Source organism: Lytechinus pictus, chromosome 19 (genome assembly GCF_037042905.1).
Source record: "Lytechinus pictus isolate F3 Inbred chromosome 19, Lp3.0, whole genome shotgun sequence".
Lineage (NCBI taxonomy): Eukaryota > Metazoa > Echinodermata > Echinoidea > Temnopleuroida > Toxopneustidae > Lytechinus > Lytechinus pictus.
This window is the reverse complement of record NC_087263.1, coordinates 11,382,686-11,402,645: the sequence shown is the minus strand read 5'-3', so window position 1 is coordinate 11,402,645 and position 19,960 is coordinate 11,382,686. Positions and strand designations below refer to the sequence as shown.

The 19,960-nt window shown below is 38.7% G+C and overlaps 2 protein-coding genes across 2 annotated transcripts; one reads left to right on the top strand and one right to left on the bottom strand.

Moving 5' to 3' along the window:
* Positions 1-1,631: 1,631 nt before the first annotated feature.
* LOC129282524 (sulfotransferase 1C3-like) lies at positions 1,632-12,808 on the bottom strand. The gene is made up of 6 exons (XM_054918418.2): positions 12,468-12,808; positions 9,482-9,714; positions 8,413-8,536; positions 6,748-6,842; positions 4,928-5,120; positions 1,632-4,373 (listed from the first exon to the last, which is right to left on the bottom strand). Exons 1-6 carry the CDS (start codon positions 12,646-12,648, stop codon positions 4,261-4,263), a joined length of 939 nt encoding a protein of 312 aa, XP_054774393.2. The 5' UTR covers positions 12,649-12,808; the 3' UTR covers positions 1,632-4,260.
* A 4,623-nt stretch (positions 12,809-17,431) lies between these two features.
* Positions 17,432-19,889, top strand: LOC135157672 (dentin matrix acidic phosphoprotein 1-like). Its single transcript, XM_064114071.1, has 2 exons — positions 17,432-17,817; positions 19,565-19,889. Exons 1-2 carry the CDS (start codon positions 17,432-17,434, stop codon positions 19,887-19,889), a joined length of 711 nt encoding a protein of 236 aa, XP_063970141.1.
* Positions 19,890-19,960: the final 71 nt, after the last annotated feature.

The window sequence follows — 19,960 nt, the reverse complement described above, 5'->3', positions numbered from 1 at the left end:
ATGTGACATCATCATCCCACCTAATGAATCTTCATGACGACTGTTTTCACAAAATATTGCTAAATTTTAAACTTCAATAACTTTATCATTTGTTATCCGATTTTTATGAAATTTTCGGCATTTTGATATTTTCAGTCCGGACCATCCCTTTAAAGCAAATCTAAATCGGCTATTAATAGTGACCACCCGAGTTTCTAATATATTTTAAATCTTAATGATTATCTGTTTAATTTCCAAAAGACTTAAATGAAAATCTTTCAGATTTATATTGAAGTCAACAGGGTTTAAATCTAAGTCTAATATTCGGCTGGTCACTATCATGACTATTCACAGCCGATCTGGCTTTATTTTCAATCCTTGGAATTTAGAGTGTTATAAAAGCAGCCTGAAAAAGAAAATGTCTAAGAAACTATTGTACCTCCTTTTCTGTAATCTCACCTTTACAATTTGAAATATTGACTGTATGAAGAAGAATTCATCTCTCAGATAAGCTTATATCAAAATTTTGACAATCAAATAGTTGTCTTACAGACAACCTTTTTAACGACTTATTGTTGGTTTTTGGGGTGATTGGTCACATATTATTTTCAGTCTGGAATACCTTTTAAGTTGAAGCGTTGTGCATTTGCTATTACAAAACCGCAGGGTCCACCTTTTAAAGACAAACCACGTTACGCAATGGCATGAACGGCCACCAGACAGAGAACAAACTTTGACCAATTCAGTCTCATTAAGAAACATATATTATCGAAGCTAAGCCAAAGTTCAGATAAAACGTGAATTCACTGGCATCATAAGTGTATCAACGTAGAAATGGGGGGGGGGGGGGGGTCGCTGTTAGCAAAACATAAAAAAAAATGATAATAAAGAGCGGCAAAGAACACTGTTAGAAAAAATTTTCCGTAAAATAAAAGAAGTTCCTACAGCAGAATTTCGAGAACACCTGTAATCTTACAGGAAATTGGTATTTGGCGTATATGGAACCTTACAAATTTCCTTTAATAAAACACCCTTTTCCCCTTTTTAAACATACCTGTTCTGTTAAATTGCAGAAAAATTCATGTTTACAAAATGATTCTGTTATTGCTTTCTGCAAAATCTTCTTTTCTGTAAAATCAGGGTTTTTTAAACAGTGAACGAATTTAGAGGAGAGGGAACAGTTTATCTAGAGAGTGAATGAAGGATGAATCGTTCGGAATTTCATGAATAAATAACTATAAATACATAAAGAAATAAATGAATAAATAAATAAATGAATGAAAAATGCGTGACCGTGATCGTTCAAAAATGAGTATAAATATAAGGTCTATAGGCGAACGTATTTGCCAAGACTTCGAACAAAGTTTTGTTTTTATGCGCATGTACTTGAAATCGAAATAAAAATGTTATAGAGCTTGCACTCGAAAACGAAAAATAAAATTGTGTCTATGTATGTGTGTGTGTGTGGGTGTGTGTGGGTGTGTGTAGGCGGGCGGATGGGGTGTGTTTATATGGGGTGTATGTGTGAGCTTTTTTGCCTTACATTTGTCCACTTGTATTGCTATATGAATGAACGACTATTTTACTCTTTAATCCTTATACTATTCTCCCAGCTAGGCGAGAGAAAATGACATTTTAGCAAAGACGTCGGCTTGGTAAAAACAAATATTTATTCATAAATCATTATAAACAAGAAGCTGTGGTAAAAAAACATAACAGTTGATACCTTCATATGATTTGCTTAACATAAAAAGTGATATAAAAAAATGCATCAAGGTACAATACGACCCAATGAGTGGAGTAAAATATATCTTCATAAATAGACGAATCGCTCTAATAAAACCCCCTTCAAAAGAGAAGAAAAAAAAGTCTGAGAAGGAATGTATTGATTATTTTCCTTATTATGTTTCAATTCGATCCCTTTATTAATCACAAACACATTATCCACAAAGGCCTGAACAATCGCTAGTTGAGTTGTTATGTGTTAATTATAAATCTTCAGGCGAATAGCTTTGTACAATATATACATATAAATCGGAGTGCAATCATGTTAGGTCCATGATGCATTAAATCAGTGCTCAATTGAATTTTTAACTACACATCGTTGCAATTGAAAACAGTTATCTATCCTTTTGCTAAATGATAATATTGCGTGAAACAGAAATGTAATATAGGTATAATATGAATAAAAAATTTTTTTGGCTAATTTAAGTCGCATTTTCTCAAAGTATCGTTTGTTTGGAAGGAGAAGATTTCCATCTATTTGAAAAATGTCATGTAACTCTATTAACAAATCATCATAAACATGGAGAAATTGAAACATGTATCATTGCAATAAAACATATGCTGTATTTCTAGAACGCTCTGCCCCCATGATCAATATCAAGTTCTATATACCTATACACAGCCAATCGAATTCAAGGAACGTTGTCAGATCTGAACAAAATTTTTGGAAGAAAAATGTTATATGAAACACGATATTTTCAATGAAATTTATTTCTTTATACAGAAAATAGGTTATTTTGAAATACATCATTTAACCTTGCCATTTAGTCCCTTTTCACTGGGATTTTGCTTTCGATGTATGATTTTTGTAAGAACAATCTGTTCAGTTGTAGAGTTTGTACACTTTACAGTTTTCAGTAATTCATGAGTTTTCGGTCCGCACCAAGCCTGCACTAAAATAGTCCGCACCACAAGCGTTCAGTAACTGTAGAAGACACGCGTTACTTTTTTTTACGCTATTACAGTCAGTCCGCAAGCCCCTGTGTTAATGAGCAAATGAGCAAGATTTATCCAAGTCCTCTCGTGGCTGAATTCATGTCCCTGCAAAATCTCGTGAATTGTGAGACTTTCTTTCTCAAAGAATTTAACCACTTTCTCCTTGAGTAATATTGATTATTTTTGTACCATGGGCAAGAGTAAATGTTACTCTTTTATATTGGTCATTTCTTTTGAATGAAATATTTTGATAAATAAGTGAATTTTTTACCTGAAAAGATGCATCAAACATAATTTTCTTCCTCTGTTTTCACTTGCAAATTGTGCAACATTTTGTGTTTTAGGCACCAACATTATTTATATCATCAGAAAGCTCAAACTCTATACTTTCTTACAATGTCACTCTTGATATGTGGCATCTTTTAGATGGGTCAGCAGCCAGCTTTATCCATCAAGATGCAAGACGAGATTTCTGAAATTTCTGAGTAACATAAAATCCAGAGTTCTGATTGGCTGAATACTGTTTTCAAAACAAACAGGCGCGGGTAATTTGAAGAGATTACCACATGGTGAGTGTGACCTTGCAGAGGCCTAGTCTAGTTCTAGACGATTTTAAACGAATCTATTTGCACCACGATATAATACGTTCTATTCCGTGCGTACGCCCAGCCGAGTGTGCGCGCAAAACCGAGAACCTGTACTCGGTTTTGCGCGCACACTCGGCTGGGCGTACGCACGGAATAGAACGTATTATATCGTGGTGCAAATAGATTCGTTTAAAATCGTCTAGAACTAGACTAGCAGAGGCCCAGTGTGGGGAACATTGGAATTTGCGTGGGTGTGTGGCTCTATGACCAATCAGAGCGCAGTATTCTTGTTTTTGAGCTGCAAAATGTACTTGGCCTATGAAAAGCTGGCTGCTGACCCATCTAAAATACATCTTCTTATTAAAATTATATCATATTAAAGCTTAGATCTTCAGCTTTATCATGATTTAAAAATCATTTGTGCCCAAACAGAAATTAAGTGTGAAAACAACAACTTTTGTTGCATGAAAAAAAATATTTTGTTTCATGTTTTAGATCAAAAGTTTTTCCTATATTACAACATTCTTTTAAAAATCCAAACACATGACCTGAAAGAATGATTCTTCTTCTTTACAAAGATACCAAAAACATGAAATTTGGTCAATATTTAGAGCAGCAATGGCCGAATAAAAAGAGGTGTTTTGGTTGGCACCAAGCTCATTAACTATGCAAAAACCCTCTAGTCATGAATATCACTTGGATAAAAGAAGCTACTTTTTCAGGGCTTGCGGACTGACTGATTATACTTTCAAGATAGCTGGTCTGATGCTGAAAGCAGCATCAAAAATATCCCAGGGTATGGAGCGAGCTATCCGCGCCATTCTTAAACTAAAATATTTACGACTAAGCCCCGGCCTGGTCTGGACCAGCGAAGTACTGGACTGCTGAAAGCGATGTATGAGAACAAGAATGACCGGCAACAGTGTACAGATCAAATAAAAGCGCGCCAAATAGCAAATGCATATTTATGCTTTTACAACTCGAATTCGAATTCAATATCTGTCCCGTCCATCGCTTGTTTGTAGACCTGATCAAAATATTCGTTTTGAGCCACGGTGAGATTCTCTTTCCAATTGCCCACTTTCCCTAGAAATTGGGGGAAAAAATGTAAACAAAAAGAGAAAAGAAGAACATTACATACGCTTAGATATCGGAGATTATGTTGATCATTAAGTGCAATAATTTTGATTTGGTTTTAACGACGTGATGCATAACGTTGGAAATGGTTCTCATCCAATATTCCGTATTGAGAAAATATCTTCTTTTTTTTTGGTTGTTGATGTTGAATATTATAATAGGGGGAAGGGGGGCATTATTTTCCAAAGATGGAGGTGTCGTGGCCGAGTGGTCTAAGGCGCCTGACTACACATGGAAAGTCCGGGGTTCGATTATAGGGCCGCGGCACCTAGGTTCGTGAGCAAGGCATTTAATCGACAATGCTCTTTTATGCTGCATTCAAATGAAAATGCTATACGAATTCATTGTAACGAGGTGTGCACTTGTTTTGTTTTGCCCTTTAAAAAAAAATATTGGTTCGAAGGTAAATATGATTTTTTTTTATTGATTCGCCATAATTTATATTGACAAAATCTCTCTAGTCTACACTTAATAATACTTTAAATTGATTTGGCGGGTCTCACCTTTTCGTAAGTAGGGCAGTTGCCCAAACAGCCGTGTGACCGACTTGCCTTCTTCCCCCATATTCTCTTCGATTTGTTGATACGTTTTCTGCATGCCCTTCAATTCAGTTAGCTCAACGAGTTTATCGAGTTTCTCCTCCGATAGAGGGCGCTCGAGGAAATCTGCAACTCGCTTGATGCTGCCTCTCAAATCCTAAAAGATATCAATGTAAAAAGCAAAAGCTGGAGATTAACGTTTGAGAAGAGTGCGGAACACTTTCATTTTCCAAAGAAATACGGCTTCCCTTCAGGAGTTTAGAGTTCTAATTAGTTGAGGCCGATAATAAAAACGAATGACTAATGAGGATGATGATGCAAAATATTATTGATAATAACAATAATAATAAAGTTAATGATAAAAGTTACAACATAGAAAATTGGGAAGAACAATCCAATTCCACTTACTATTTATATTCCCTAAAAAATCCCTTGATTATAGAAAGACAACATATCAATAGTGTCATGGTTATAGATGTGTATACTTAACACGAGAATTCACAGAACTGAAGTTGGATGACTGGGAGGGCACCGAATCGAATGACTATAATTTGAAACATTTTCAGTGACTATGTTCGCTGTGGCCATGTAACCGGGTGGGTGTTCCATAAAGCTGCTGGCAAGTTATGAGCGATTTTATGAATGACTGGTGATCCTTTCTTGTGGTAAACGATACAAACCAGGTCTTCATTTGTGTCGATCTAGCGCCAACGAAAGGTCACCAGTCGCTCGTAGCTTGTGAACAGCTTTATGGAACATTCACCAGCACATTTTTCAAAGACAATTGACTGGACTACACGGGAAAGAACACTGTGTTCCACAGTGTGCGCACAGTATGGAACACAATGTGCAATCACCTTTACATTGATAAATTGGAACTTTTCAACAGTGTGAATCACATATTCACAATTTAACATTCATAGTCTACTATGTCATCACACTGTGAACATCCACACGATAGAGGGAGCTACAGTGCGAAATTTATTTCACACTTTTAACTTTGAACATTTAACAGTGTGAATATCATTTTCACATAGTCCATTATGTAAACACACTGATCACACTGTAAGACACTGTTCTTTCTAGCAGGGAGTTCATAATCATTATTACATACTTCTATGGAATTCGATTTGAATTATGTTCATCGTAAAATATGTAATTTATAATGTTCAATATACAAACATGTTTGGAGAAAATACTGGTTTCGTTTCTTTAACTTGCTTATTGGTCTATTTTAGACCTTATAAAGTAATCGCCTGATGCCAACACGAATTAGCATAGTTTTGGTTAATGTGACTTTTGCATTAAAGAAACTCTGCCATGCCATCAAATTAGCATTGCTACACGGTGAAGACCAAACATAAAACCCGATACATTTGGCAAAGTTCGAGCCAAAAGCAAAAATTATGATATTAATTTATTGTATGACATCATAGTAAGAGGTCGACCCCACCCAGCACATTGTCATAACATGCGTACAGCAAATGATCGTCGGGCTCATGATTTCACGCACGAATCTGTGAGGGAGGGGGGGGGGGGCATGCGCAAGCATAATGAACCATAACAGAGAAGAGGAGGGAAGAAATGGAATGCACTTATCAAATGACGTATGTTAATGGGGTTTCGTGTTTGCTGCATTAAAACATTTTCTCTCCTTGTTATATTTTTTTAATTGGAAATGATTTGACTATAGAGTGGATTTCCCGTTATAATAAGCTTGTGGAATCAATGTAGGGGAAAATGCCGACATTATTGAAAAAATTATAGTTTTACACCATTCTTACCTTGTGGAAGTCTTCGTATTTACATATAAGGACGTTGGGGTCATCTTTCCGTGCAAACCAGCCTTTAACATGACGGAACCAACTTCCCCCGAACACTGATAAGAAGGAAAAGTAAAAGAATTGTTATTTTTTTGTAGCTCCAATACGAAATGATAACGATGGCAGCGTCAGCGGAATGATTACACTGTAGAAAACGAAGTGCTAAATTAAGCACTTACAGTGCTTGTATAGTGACTGCACTACGAGTGCTGATTTTCTAGTTCAAATTTAAACTAGAAAATTAGCCCTTGTTGTGCATTCACTATACAAGCACTGTAAGTGCTAAATCAGCACTTCATTTTTTTACAGTGATGATCAATAATGGTTCAATAATTGGAATTATTTTTATCAACATTTTATCTTCGGCTGTGGCAGTCGTAGTATATATAGTAGTAGAAGTAGCAATAGTAGTAAAAGGGAAAACAGTACGCGGATACACGATTACACGAGTATTAACATGATTAAGTAGCCGACATGGCCCGAGGAATCTTCTTTAATGTGTTTATAATAATGATATATATATATATATATATTTTTTTTTTTTTTTTGGGGGGGGGGAACGTAGGCTGGCCATACAAAACATCACAACCAGGGATCCGCAACACAAGGTTTGCGATGAATTGCAAATTGAAAGAACCGCACTGATTGGTTCCCGGTCAGTATTTTAATCAGAGTGCGCATGTAACGATGATCTTGATTGGTCATTGGTATTTAGCGATTGATTGCAAACCTTTTTGTTACGGAGCCCAGATGATCATTTTTTTTTACATTTTCCACACTGTTTTGGAAAAGAGGTAGGAGTGTGAAGCTCCCCAACTCCCCCAGATAGTGGGGAGAGATATAATGGTATAACAGTTTAGCAGTACCCATTCACCTCACCTGGGTTGAGAGCAGCACAATATGGGTAAATTTCTTGCTGAAGGAAAACACGCTACGGCCGGTAATCGAACCCACATCCCTTAGATTGAAAGACGAGATTCATAACCACTAGACCACAACAGCCCCACAATTACAAACTCTAACCCTATGCTCTCTAAAATTAATACCGGAGCAAAAGACGCAGGAGCAAAAATGTCGTGTCACCGCTTGAAGAATACACACTTAAAATGTTGGGCAACATAATAATAATAATAATAATACTAACGGCATATTTACCCGGGGTAGCCATTTAAGTTCCGAAAACTGTTCTCCCAGCGGGCCCTGCCATTATTACACCGACTAAGCTAGGCTACCAGCTCAGGTGCACACACTTTTTTTTAAAGGAATTACTTCCTGCCGGTACCAATTTACTTCACCTGGGTCGAGTGCAGCACACTGTGGATTAATTCCTTGCGGAAGGAAACTACGCCATGGCTGAGATTCGAACCCACGACCCTCTGTTTCAAAGTCCGGAGACTAATCCAGTGGGCCACGACGCTCCACATGCTGTCCACTGTGTTGGGTAATGCATGGTGGTTATATTCTGGGCGATTATTATCCAATTGAACAAATTTATTACCCAATTATTAGTTTTTATTACCCAATTTGGGCAGATTTTAACCGATAGCTGTGTGGACAGTATGTTGCCCAGGGTATTAAGTTAAAAGTTGGGAATCTTTTGCCCAACTATTTTAAAAGTGTACTTACTTTTCTCTGAAAGAAAAAATGGGAGAAACCCCTTCATGCCTTCCATCTCGGCAGGGAGAGTAGGACCAACAAACTTGAAATATGAAACAAACACGTCCTTGGGGTTTCTGGAAAAGTAAATAACCTGATTAAAAAGGAGAAGAAAACAAAAATAGAATGGGTTTAAACGGATAATTCAGAAGGTTTTGAGCAAGATTACATGGAGTTTTCGCAGTTGCGATGTGGAAGGATTCTGCAACATGGCAAATCTGAAATGCAAGTCAATAAATAAATATATGAATAAATAAATATTTGAATGAATAGAAAAATACAAATATCTAATTCCTCTTGTTCTTTTTTATTTTGATTTCGATTGTCTTCATATTGATCGTCATATTCTTCATCTCAATGTACTTATATCGTGATCCATCTAAATCTCTTCTTATCGTTACGTCTATTTGTGTTGACATAGTGTCTTTTCTTGAAATTGTGTACCATATGTATATTTGTTTTTCTTTTATCCTCTTCTTCGTCGTTTCTAAAATGGTTTTTGAAAAATAAGTTTGTATTATGGTCAATAATTTATCAAAACCTCTTTATCTGGCGGGCCTGTTTGTCTTTTGACAGTCAAATTGTATGCACACCCAGGCCCTAACATGATCTTTAGCATGTTTTTTTTTCATGGGGGGGGGGGGGGGAGTAGATACAAAGGATATTCAAGGAAAAAGACTAAAGAGTGAGGGGGGGGGGGGGGGGTCTCAGCCGTTATTGAACGCTTTGGATTTGGAGCTTTTTTGAAGTGGGGAAGGGGTTTCCTCCATCAAACATATGGAATTGAAAAGATTTAATTTGAAGTTAAAGTAAGAATGCGATGTTTTATTATAGGCCTACAAGGGGAGGTGGTTAGACAAAGCACTAGAAAATTATCATGTAAAACAATAACATACAAAATAATGAAAAAAAAAAAGTGAAATCGAAAAGGATGTTATAAGTAATATGTGTTACCAAAAGAGAGCACTTTGATTCATTAGTGGTCAAAGGTGTAAACTCTTCCAAATGTCCCTGCCTTCTTGTTTTACAAGGAACGTACCTTCGATGATTTCTTGATCTGTTCTGGCGCAAACTCTTCAAGGATGTGCGAGCTCATGACACGAGGGGATTCCCACTTGGCCATCATCTCGTGGCCAGGCGTTATGGTTGCGAGACCCTCGGCGCTGTGGGAGAGAGCGAGATCCAGGGCGTACACCATACGTCTCCGGTCGATCTTTTCGATCTCGACATCGTTCTTGATGAGGGAGACGATCTCGAAGATCCAATGTGTCCCTGGCAATATTAAATATAATAATAATAATGACGATGATAATAATGAATGTAATAATAACAATAATTGTAATAATAGTAATGAATAAAGCAGGGGCGGAAATCTCTCCCAAAAGGTAGGGGGGTCACAGGGGTGGATCCAGCCTTCGCCAATAGGGGGGGGGGGCGGAAATTTTTTTCAGCCATATTTTCCCCGATCGGCATCTCGAAGATGATTTGTGTTTGTTTCTTTGAAGGGGTAGTCCTCATTAGTCACTTCTTAGCTTTATTTTTATAAATTCATAAATAATATCATATCCTTATTATATGATGCGAGCGCGAAGCGTGAGCTAATTTTTTGGAAATGTTATGTATTTTTTCCTAAAATTTGAACATTCTGGGCAATGTTTGTTATCCTGAAAAAATGTGTATGCAACTTAATAATTACTACGAACGCAAAGCGCGAGCAGAAATGAACCGATGGAAAAGATACCTGTTAAAAACTGCGTGCAGTTAGCATTTAACAATCAAATAATGCGAGCGCGAGCTGATTTTTTGTTGTTGACATTTTCACCTAAAGAATGGAAATTCTAAGCATTTTTTGTAACTCAAGCAGAATAGGTGTATAAGTAGACAATTGATGCGAGCGCGAAGCGCGAGCGGAAAATTTCGAGATTTAATCCTATGATATTTACTGAACGAGACATTCTATTCATGTTTTGTAAATCATAAAAAGGATGAGTATTAATAATGCGAGCGCAGAGCGCGAGCAGAAAATTTGTATATACGTTTTGAACTGGTACCTGTTGAAAAGGTATCTGTTAAGGACTGCTTGCACTTAGCCATGAAGGCGTTACATATTTCAACAATCAAAAAATGCGAGCGCGAAGCGCGAGCTGAACATTTTTGTAATCGTGAACAGGATAGCTATATAATTCAACATAGGAACGGGGCATCCTTACGACATGTCATGAAAATGATGACTATCTTCCTATTCCTCTTGCTAAGCGCGAGATGAAACAAAAGGGACAATTTAATTATTAAATTAATATCATATTTATTAATGCCTAATGAGGGCGCGAAATCTGATGATATTGTAACAGGTCAAAATGAACTGTTTAATGGAAATTCATATATTTTCATAACTCTTAATCATTTGTCTGTAAGTGATAGATGCCTTCACAGGAAGTGCACAGGAAGTAGTAGAAAGTAGAAATATTTAACAATCTTCATGCTTTTGAAGAAGTATGATTCACACTCTTTCTGGGTAAGAGTGATGCTGAATGGTCTTTGGGTCAAAACATCACATTCCAGAGCTATGAGCTTGTATGACGTAGATAATTATGGTCAAGGCTTAGCATCTGTGAATGGAGAGTGATAACTGCATAAAAAGGAGAGAGGATTTTGCTCCAATTCACTCCTGCACTGCACCCCATTCATGGGGCAGGCAGAGAGGCTTCTTCATTTTCGGGTCAGAATTAAAGGTATTTGACATGACATTCGTGTAGCGGGTGAGGCTCTCACCAGAGGAAATATGGTCCTCTATAGGCCAGATTGCCAGGGTTTTTTTCTATCTTGTGTTCTTGTACTTGGAATTTTGTATGTAACGATCCATCGGTATTAAACGAACCGAAACACAAGGAATGGTGTCGTGTGTCATCTTTCTACATCAGTTTCCGCGTGTTACAATATTATGGCATAAAAACTGGACATTTCACTTTTGTAAATATGAATAGGATGCATCAGTTAATATATTTTTAACCATTAATGCGAGCGCTAATCGCGAGCTAAAATTTTTGATAAACTGTCATGAAAAGGGGATTTTAAGTAGTTTGTTGTATAATCAATATTGAAACATACATAACTCGCCAATCAAAATGACAGCGTGCAGCGCTAGCTGATACGTCTTGACAATCAGACCTGAAAAGGGATATTTTGAAAACTTTATGGAATACACGAAAATAATACGTACCTGATAAATGAAAATTTGGAAGCGCGCAGCGCAAGCAGCAAATGTTGATAAAATTCTTCAGACCATAAAACTGATATTTTTACAGAGCACTTTTTAAAAATCAATTTGTAAATCACAAAAAATAATGAAAGTTCGATTTCCGAGGTGAAATATGTTTTGTATATTGACTTCCAAACTTGATATTTGAGCTCCATATTGAATTGGATATTGGATCCGCCTATGGGGACAAGGGGCGGGAAAATTTGACAAGCAAAAAAAAGGTTATCATCCCAAAAGTATTGTCATCTCGTCCCAAAATACATGTTTTATTTCGATTTAGAATGATGTATTTCTTACCATCATAAAAGACAAAAAATAGTAGGGGGGACATTTGATATTGTGTCCCCCCTACTATTTTGAGTAGGGGGGACACGTCCCCCCTGGGATTTCCGCCCATGGAATAAAGTAATAATATGCAACATTATAATGTTTCAGCGCTGCACATTTATTACCCCAGCTTTAGCACGGCTACCGGCCCTTATCGGATGCTCGGGAATTCAAGGAATTTCCTTATATTTCCGGGTACCCATTTACTCCATCTCCATGGAGAGTGGCAGATGTTGATAAACGCCTTGCCCAATGACGCGAACGAGTGCTTATAGTGGTGGGGCTCGAGCCCTGGACCTTGTGGATCAAAATCCGGAGACTTATCTACTAAGCCGCAACACCTTTATGATAATTAATAATACTACTTCTACTACTACTAACAATAATGATCATTATAAGAAAAATAATGAAACGATTGAAATAAAAGGATAGCACTTACCCGATTTCGGATAGGTAACAAGATACACATCGTCAGGTTTCGTCTCCCAGTCCTGCAAAGCCTCCAATATTTCTGGCTTTTGCATCGCAATAAGGGTTACTCCCTTATATTCGAGGAATTGATGGAAAATATCAATTTCTCCCGTGTTTGCAGCTGAGCTGACAGATTCTGTTGCCGCCATATTTCGTTACCTGTTTAACTTTAAATAGGCCTAGATTTTTTTTTGGAAGGAACCAAAAGTATCGCTGCGATCAAAATGGCGTGTAGCTTTCGAATGAACTATCTTACATTTAGCATACCTCGCAAAGTGGTAACTGGACTGGATAACTTTTGAACTAGTTAGAATTATTTCGCAAGATAACGAGAATATATAGCCGACATAATCCGCGAGATAGTCTAACAACTTCAGACCAGTAGTGAAGATCTCATAGAAAAACCAAAATAGCTACCTATATGAGCGGACTATTTGGGTAATGGCATGCACATGAAATCACTGTATAAATATAAATGATATATGCATGGCTTGTCTCTCAGGTCTTAAAACAACTTATAAATGTGATCGGCAGTCTTTGGGAGTTTATGTTTTTGAAAGAGAAACGACGTTTAATATCGACTTAAGGTGCAGACTATCGTGTTTGCAATTACGTAACAAGCTGGGACTGTGTACTCAAACAGCTATTCTTCCAGAACTACCATAAATTGCCGCATTTTGTAATTACGGTATACAGACACTCCAAATGAATACTGTTAAAAGCATTGTTTCCTTTATATACATGTAATTTACGCAGAAAGCAAAATCAGGAGAAAATAAGAAAAAAAAACAAGTCCTGATTCATCACAATCCAGGGGAGCGTTGCATAAAACGTGTTATTGTAACAAATTTGCAATAACAGTTAAAAGCTACTGAAATCCTTCAGTCTGATTGGATGATAGTTGGTTTGTTAAAGAAAGTGTGCAATAACAAGTCTTTATGAAACGGGACCCAGGTAGTGCTCAAGAATTGAAGAACTCCTATGTTAACCTCCGAAAAACACCTTTTTTGACGTAGTAAGGAGGGAGATGGGGGCCGGGGAATTGCAAAGCTTGCATACGAAAGCCAGCTCTTTGGGACAGCCATTAAATACGGGACTGCATTGAAACGTCACATATTTGTTATATTTGTGTGAATAAAATACTACAAAAAATGACGGAATCAAGATTCCTAATTAAATTTTGCTTCTTGTGGTACGTTATACATACTCATACACAGTAAACGAACTTCTAACTCTGTATATAAAGTTGTGGTAAATGGATTAACTGAATCAACAATAAAATCTGGTCCTTTCCCCCCTTTTTTTTTATACATGTGTGAATTTTTTTTTATACATGTGTGAATAATTTGTCTCCCTTGTAATGATATAAGTTGCAGCAATGCATATCTAATGCACTTAATCAGTTGTTATTCCAATAATTTTGGTTCTTGAAATACACAATTTGAATAAACCTAATTTCATAATTATAATAAACTACAAAAGAACAAGTGGGGACTGATATGACATCATCAGTTTGCTTATTGAATATTCATGAAGACATGTCGAGAACTGTTTTACCGGAATAAAGCAAGTAGTTATGGGTTAGACCTGGGCTCACTTGACCTTTGACCTTTGACCTTTGACCGCATGACCTTTGACCCCAACTTCCGGTCACTGCTGACCCCGTGACCCCACCTTCCGGTCAATCATGACCTTTGACCTTTGGGTACGCGGTAAACAGGAAATTGGATAATGAAGCGCGGGGACGTGATTTTAATTGGATAATGACTCCGCGTGGGGACGCCATCTTAATTGGATAATGAAGCGCGGGGACGCCATCTTAATTGGATAATGAAGCGCGGGGACGCCATCTTAATTGGATAATGAAGCGCGGGACGCGATTTTAATTGGATAATGACTCCGCGTGGGGACGCCATCTTAATTGGATAATGAAGCGCGGGACGCGATTTTAATTGGATAATGACTCCGCGTGGGGACGCGATTTTAATTGGATAATGACTCCGCGTGGGGACGCCATCTTATTAGTCCGGTCAGCCTTTGACCACATGACCTTTACCCCGTTCAGCCTTTGACCACACGACCCGATGGGTTGACCCAGACTTGAAATGGTATTACGACGCGGTTATGCAACCACCGTGATGTCATAGAATTACCCTTATTGCACCATCGATATTGCACCACCGTTCCGTCATCGCCACGTATTGGTGACTTTCGGTCGACCTTATCACACGATGCAGCGACGTTGCACGGGTATTTTTAGCATATGATACGATGCACAAAAAGACATCTTTGCAGTTTCCTATTTAAAAAGTTATCTTTTTCCGCCTACCGGTAGATATGTCAAGTGCCTCGCATGACGTCACCATGATATGGTGTTAGCGACGCAACCACCGTGATGTCATTCCAGGGAATTACCCTTATCGCACCGTATCGGTATTGCACCACCGTGGCACAATCGTCACGTAAAGGATACGATGCACAAAACAGACGTATGATCTCTACACAGTTTCCTATTGAAAAAGTTATCTTTCTCCGCCTACCGGCAGATATGTCAAGTGCCTCGCGGTTCACGAATCGATCACCCCATGCACGTCCAACGCGCGTCATTGAACTTGGGATATCCTATTGGAAAGGTGAAAGCCGACTCTCTCTCTGCCTCTTATTTCAACAATTATTGGTAATCCAACGTGTGATTATACATCTCAGGCTCTACTCCAGACTTGTCCCCATCAAAACTCTCTGACTTTTTCATACTGTTTTGCTCATACTTCCATACTTTTCATTTTAACTCACACGACCTGCCAGGCTCTCTGACTCGCAAAAAGTATATTAAAACCAGTATATATGACTCCTTTAAATCAACTTCATTCATCCGCAGTACAGATGGTGATAACATGAAACACTATACAGTCAAGGATGATTCTTTATTCTTATCATTTATTCTATTCCATTTCAATGTAGATATGTTCAGATAGTGTATTAACAGCAGATTTTGATACAAAGGTAAAATAATGTAAGTTATGTTCTCAAATTATGTTGTAATAACAAACTAATTGTTAACTGTTCATTGTTAATATTAAAGTGAAGTTCTCGTTTTTCTATTTATTCGCTTAACTTAATGGATTGTAACACATGTCTATGGATGGCATTCAGAAAATATGAACAGAATGAAGTTCAAACTGTCATTTATGTTGACGGCGTTTTCTTGGATTATTATTATTCGACAAGCTGATGTTTGTGCCTTTAGTTGTAGACTCCATCTTCACCCTCCGTTTCTTCTCCACCATCATCATTATCGTCATCGTCACCTTGATACTGGAATAAACCATCGAATTGTGAACCATGCCTGGCTAACACTCTCTGTACGGCTTTCCGGAATCCCATGCCATTCTCTAATCTTTCCGTGAGATCGGACACGATTTCACGATTGATGTCAGCGTCTTCGAGGTACACGTTCTGCTGCAAGAACTGAGAGTAAAGATCGAAAAAGATGCGTTTGATTGCCCACATTAGTTTCACGTGAGCCTTTTCTTTAGCGTCTTCCTCTTCCATTCCTTCTGAGATGTATTTCTGATATTTTTCGTCTCTCAAGTCCTTGGTGGCCGTCATGGCTTGCTCCAACCATCCGCGATAAGCGAGGTTGTCTTCAGTTTCTTCCATGTTTGCTGTCAGTGACGATTCGTGTCCATCGCTTTCTGATACGCTCGTTTCGGAATCATCGTTGGATTCTTCAACTCTTTGCATTTGAGAGGGTGGGTCGGAGTCTTCATCTTCACTCGTTTCTTCTCCAGTATCATGCTCATTTTGTTCATGCCTCTGCATATCATACTTCCTACTAAAGGTTTTATCGCATCGTGATGGGTTATGGGTTAGACCTGGGCTCACTTGACCTTTGACCTTTGACCGCATGACCTTTGACCCCAACTTCCGGTCACTGCTGACCCCGTGACCCCACCTTCCGGTCAATCATGACCTTTGACCTTTGGGTACGCGGTAAACAGGAAATTGGATAATGAAGCGCGGGGACGTGATTTTAATTGGATAATGACTCCGCGTGGGGACGCCATCTTAATTGGATAATGAAGCGCGGGGACGCCATCTTAATTGGATAATGAAGCGCGGGGACGCCATCTTAATTGGATAATGAAGCGCGGGGACGCGACGCATGACGTCACCTGCTACATAAGCACGTGAGCCTTTTCTTTAGATGTTTACGGATTCTTACGGATGTTTACGGATTCTTACGGATTCTTACGGATGTTTACGGATTTTTACGGATTCTTACGGATTCTTACGGATTCTTACGGATGTTTACGGATTCTTACGGATGTTTACGGATTTTTACGGATTTTTACGGATTCTTACGGATGTTTACGGATGTTTACGGATTTTTACGGATTCTTACGGATTCTTACGGATTCTTACGGATTTTTTACGGATTCTTACGGATGTTTACGGATGTTTACGGATTTTTATGGATGTTTACAAATTCTTATGCATCCTTACATGGGTCATTCTAATGTGGATGAACATATTTTCCTTGAGATTATATGAAAGCATTGATAAATACGTAAGAAATCCGTAAGGATCCGTAAGAATCCGTAACAATCCGTAAACATCCGTAAGAGTCCGTAAGAATCCGTAAAAATCCGTAAGAATCCGTAAAAATCCGTAAACATCCGTAAGAATCCGTAAGAATCCGTAAAAATCCGTAAACATCCGTAAGAATCCGTAAGAATCCGTAAACATCCGTAAGAATCCGTAAGAATCCGTAAGGATCCATAAGAATCCGTAACAATCCGTAAACATCCGTAAAAATCCGTAAGAATCCGTAAGGATCAAAGTACCTTCGCGCGCGTTTCATGATTACCTATAATTACAAGGTTGAACGTTAATTTTCTTCAATTCCCAACAAATAATCATCGAGTCAGCATGAATACGTTGGATATTTCCAACCGTTACGCTTGTTCACGATGCGATAAAACCTTTAGTAGGAAGTATGATATGCAGAGGCATGAACAAAATGAGCATGATACTGGAGAAGAAACGAGTGAAGATGAAGACTCCGACCCACCCTCTCAAATGCAAAGAGTTGAAGAATCCAACGATGATTCCGAAACGAGCGTATCAGAAAGCGATGGACACGAATCGTCACTGACAGCAAACATGGAAGAAACTGAAGACAACCTCGCTTATCGCGGATGGTTGGAGCAAGCCATGACGGCCACCAAGGACTTGAGAGACGAAAAATATCAGAAATACATCTCAGAAGGAATGGAAGAGGAAGACGCTAAAGAAAAGGCTCACGTGAAACTAATGTGGGCAATCAAACGCATCTTTTTCGATCTTTACTCTCAGTTCTTGCAGCAGAACGTGTACCTCGAAGACGCTGACATCAATCGTGAAATCGTGTCCGATCTCACGGAAAGATTAGAGAATGGCATGGGATTCCGGAAAGCCGTACAGAGAGTGTTAGCCAGGCATGGTTCACAATTCGATGGTTTATTCCAGTATCAAGGTGACGATGACGATAATGATGATGGTGGAGAAGAAACGGAGGGTGAAGATGGAGTCTACAACTAAAGGCACAAACATCAGCTTGTCGAATAATAATAATCCAAGAAAACGCCGTCAACATAAATGACAGTTTGAACTTCATTCTGTTCATATTTTCTGAATGCCATCCATAGACATGTGTTACAATCCATTAAGTTAAGCGAATAAATAGAAAAACGAGAACTTCACTTTAATATTAACAATGAACAGTTAACAATTAGTTTGTTATTACAACATAATTTGAGAACATAACTTACATTATTTTACCTTTGTATCAAAATCTGCTGTTAATACACTATCTGAACATATCTACATTGAAATGGAATAGAATAAATGATAAGAATAAAGAATCATCCTTGACTGTATAGTGTTTCATGTTATCACCATCTGTACTGCGGATGAATGAAGTTGATTTAAAGGAGTCATATATACTGGTTTTAATATACTTTTTGCGAGTCAGAGAGCCTGGCAGGTCGTGTGAGTTAAAATGAAAAGTATGGAAGTATGAGCAAAACAGTATGAAAAAGTCAGAGAGTTTTGATGGGGACAAGTCTGGAGTAGAGCCTGAGATGTCACTATTATCATGATTATAATCACACGTTGGATTACCAATAATTGTTGAAATAAGAGGCAGAGAGAGAGTCGGCTTTCACCTTTCCAATAGGATATCCCAAGTTCAATGACGCGCGTTGGCCGTGCATGGGGTGATCGATTCGTGAACCGCGAGGCACTTGACATATCTGCCGGTAGGCGGAGAAAGATAACTTTTTCAATAGGAAACTGTGTAGAGATCATACGTCTGTTTTGTGCATCGTATCCTTTACGTGACGATTGCGCCACGGTGGTGCAATACCGATACGGTGCGATAAGGGTAATTCCCTGGAATGACATCACGGTGGTTGCGTCGCTAACACCATATCATGGTGACGTCATGCGAGGCACTTGACATATCTACCGGTAGGCGGAAAAAGATAACTTTTTAAATAGGAAACTGCAAAGATGTCTTTTTGTGCATCGTATCATATGCTAAAAATACCCGTGCAACGTCGCTGCATCGTGTGATAAGGTCGACCGAAAGTCACCAATACGTGGCGATTGCGCCACGGTGGTGCAATACCGTGTAAAGGGTAATTCCCTGGGATGACATCACGGTGCTTATGTAGCAGGTGACGTCATGCGTCGCGTCCCCGCGCTTCATTATCCAATTAAGATGGCGTCCCCGCGCTTCATTATCCAATTAAGATGGCGTCCCCGCGCTTCATTATCCAATTAAGATGGCGTCCACACGCGGAGTCATTATCCAATTAAAATCACGTCCCCGCGCTTCATTATCCAATTTCCTGTTTACCGCGTACCCAAAGGTCAAAGGTCATGATTGACCGGAAGGTGGGGTCACGGGGTCAGCAGTGACCGGAAGTTGGGGTCAAAGGTCATGCGGTCAAAGGTCAAAGGTCAAGTGAGCCCAGGTCTAACCCATAACCCATCACGATGCGATAAAACCTTTAGTAGGAAGTATGATATGCAGAGGCATGAACAAAATGAGCATGATACTGGAGAAGAAACGAGTGAAGATGAAGACTCCGACCCACCCTCTCAAATGCAAAGAGTTGAAGAATCCAACGATGATTCCGAAACGAGCGTATCAGAAAGCGATGGACACGAATCGTCACTGACAGCAAACATGGAAGAAACTGAAGACAACCTCGCTTATCGCGGATGGTTGGAGCAAGCCATGACGGCCACCAAGGACTTGAGAGACGAAAAATATCAGAAATACATCTCAGAAGGAATGGAAGAGGAAGACGCTAAAGAAAAGGCTCACGTGCTTATGTAGCAGGTGACGTCATGCGTCGCGTCCCCGCGCTTCATTATCCAATTAAGATGGCGTCCCCGCGCTTCATTATC

Excerpts from the sequence above, each read along its gene's own strand:
- LOC135157672 (XM_064114071.1), top strand. The coding sequence starts at position 17,432 with ATGAATACGTTGGATATTTCCAACCGTTACGCTTGTTCACGATGCGAT. Across the intron at positions 17,818-19,564 it reads AAGGCTCACGTGAAACTAAT|GAAGTATGATATGCAGAGGC; the intron begins GTGGGCAATCAA and ends AACCTTTAGTAG.
- LOC129282524 (XM_054918418.2), bottom strand. The coding sequence starts at position 12,648 with ATGGCGGCAACAGAATCTGTCAGCTCAGCTGCAAACACGGGAGAAATT. Across the intron at positions 8,537-9,481 it reads AGATCAAGAAATCATCGAAG|GTTATTTACTTTTCCAGAAA; the intron begins GTACGTTCCTTG and ends CTTTTTAATCAG. Across the intron at positions 5,121-6,747 it reads AATACGAAGACTTCCACAAG|GATTTGAGAGGCAGCATCAA; the intron begins GTAAGAATGGTG and ends GATATCTTTTAG.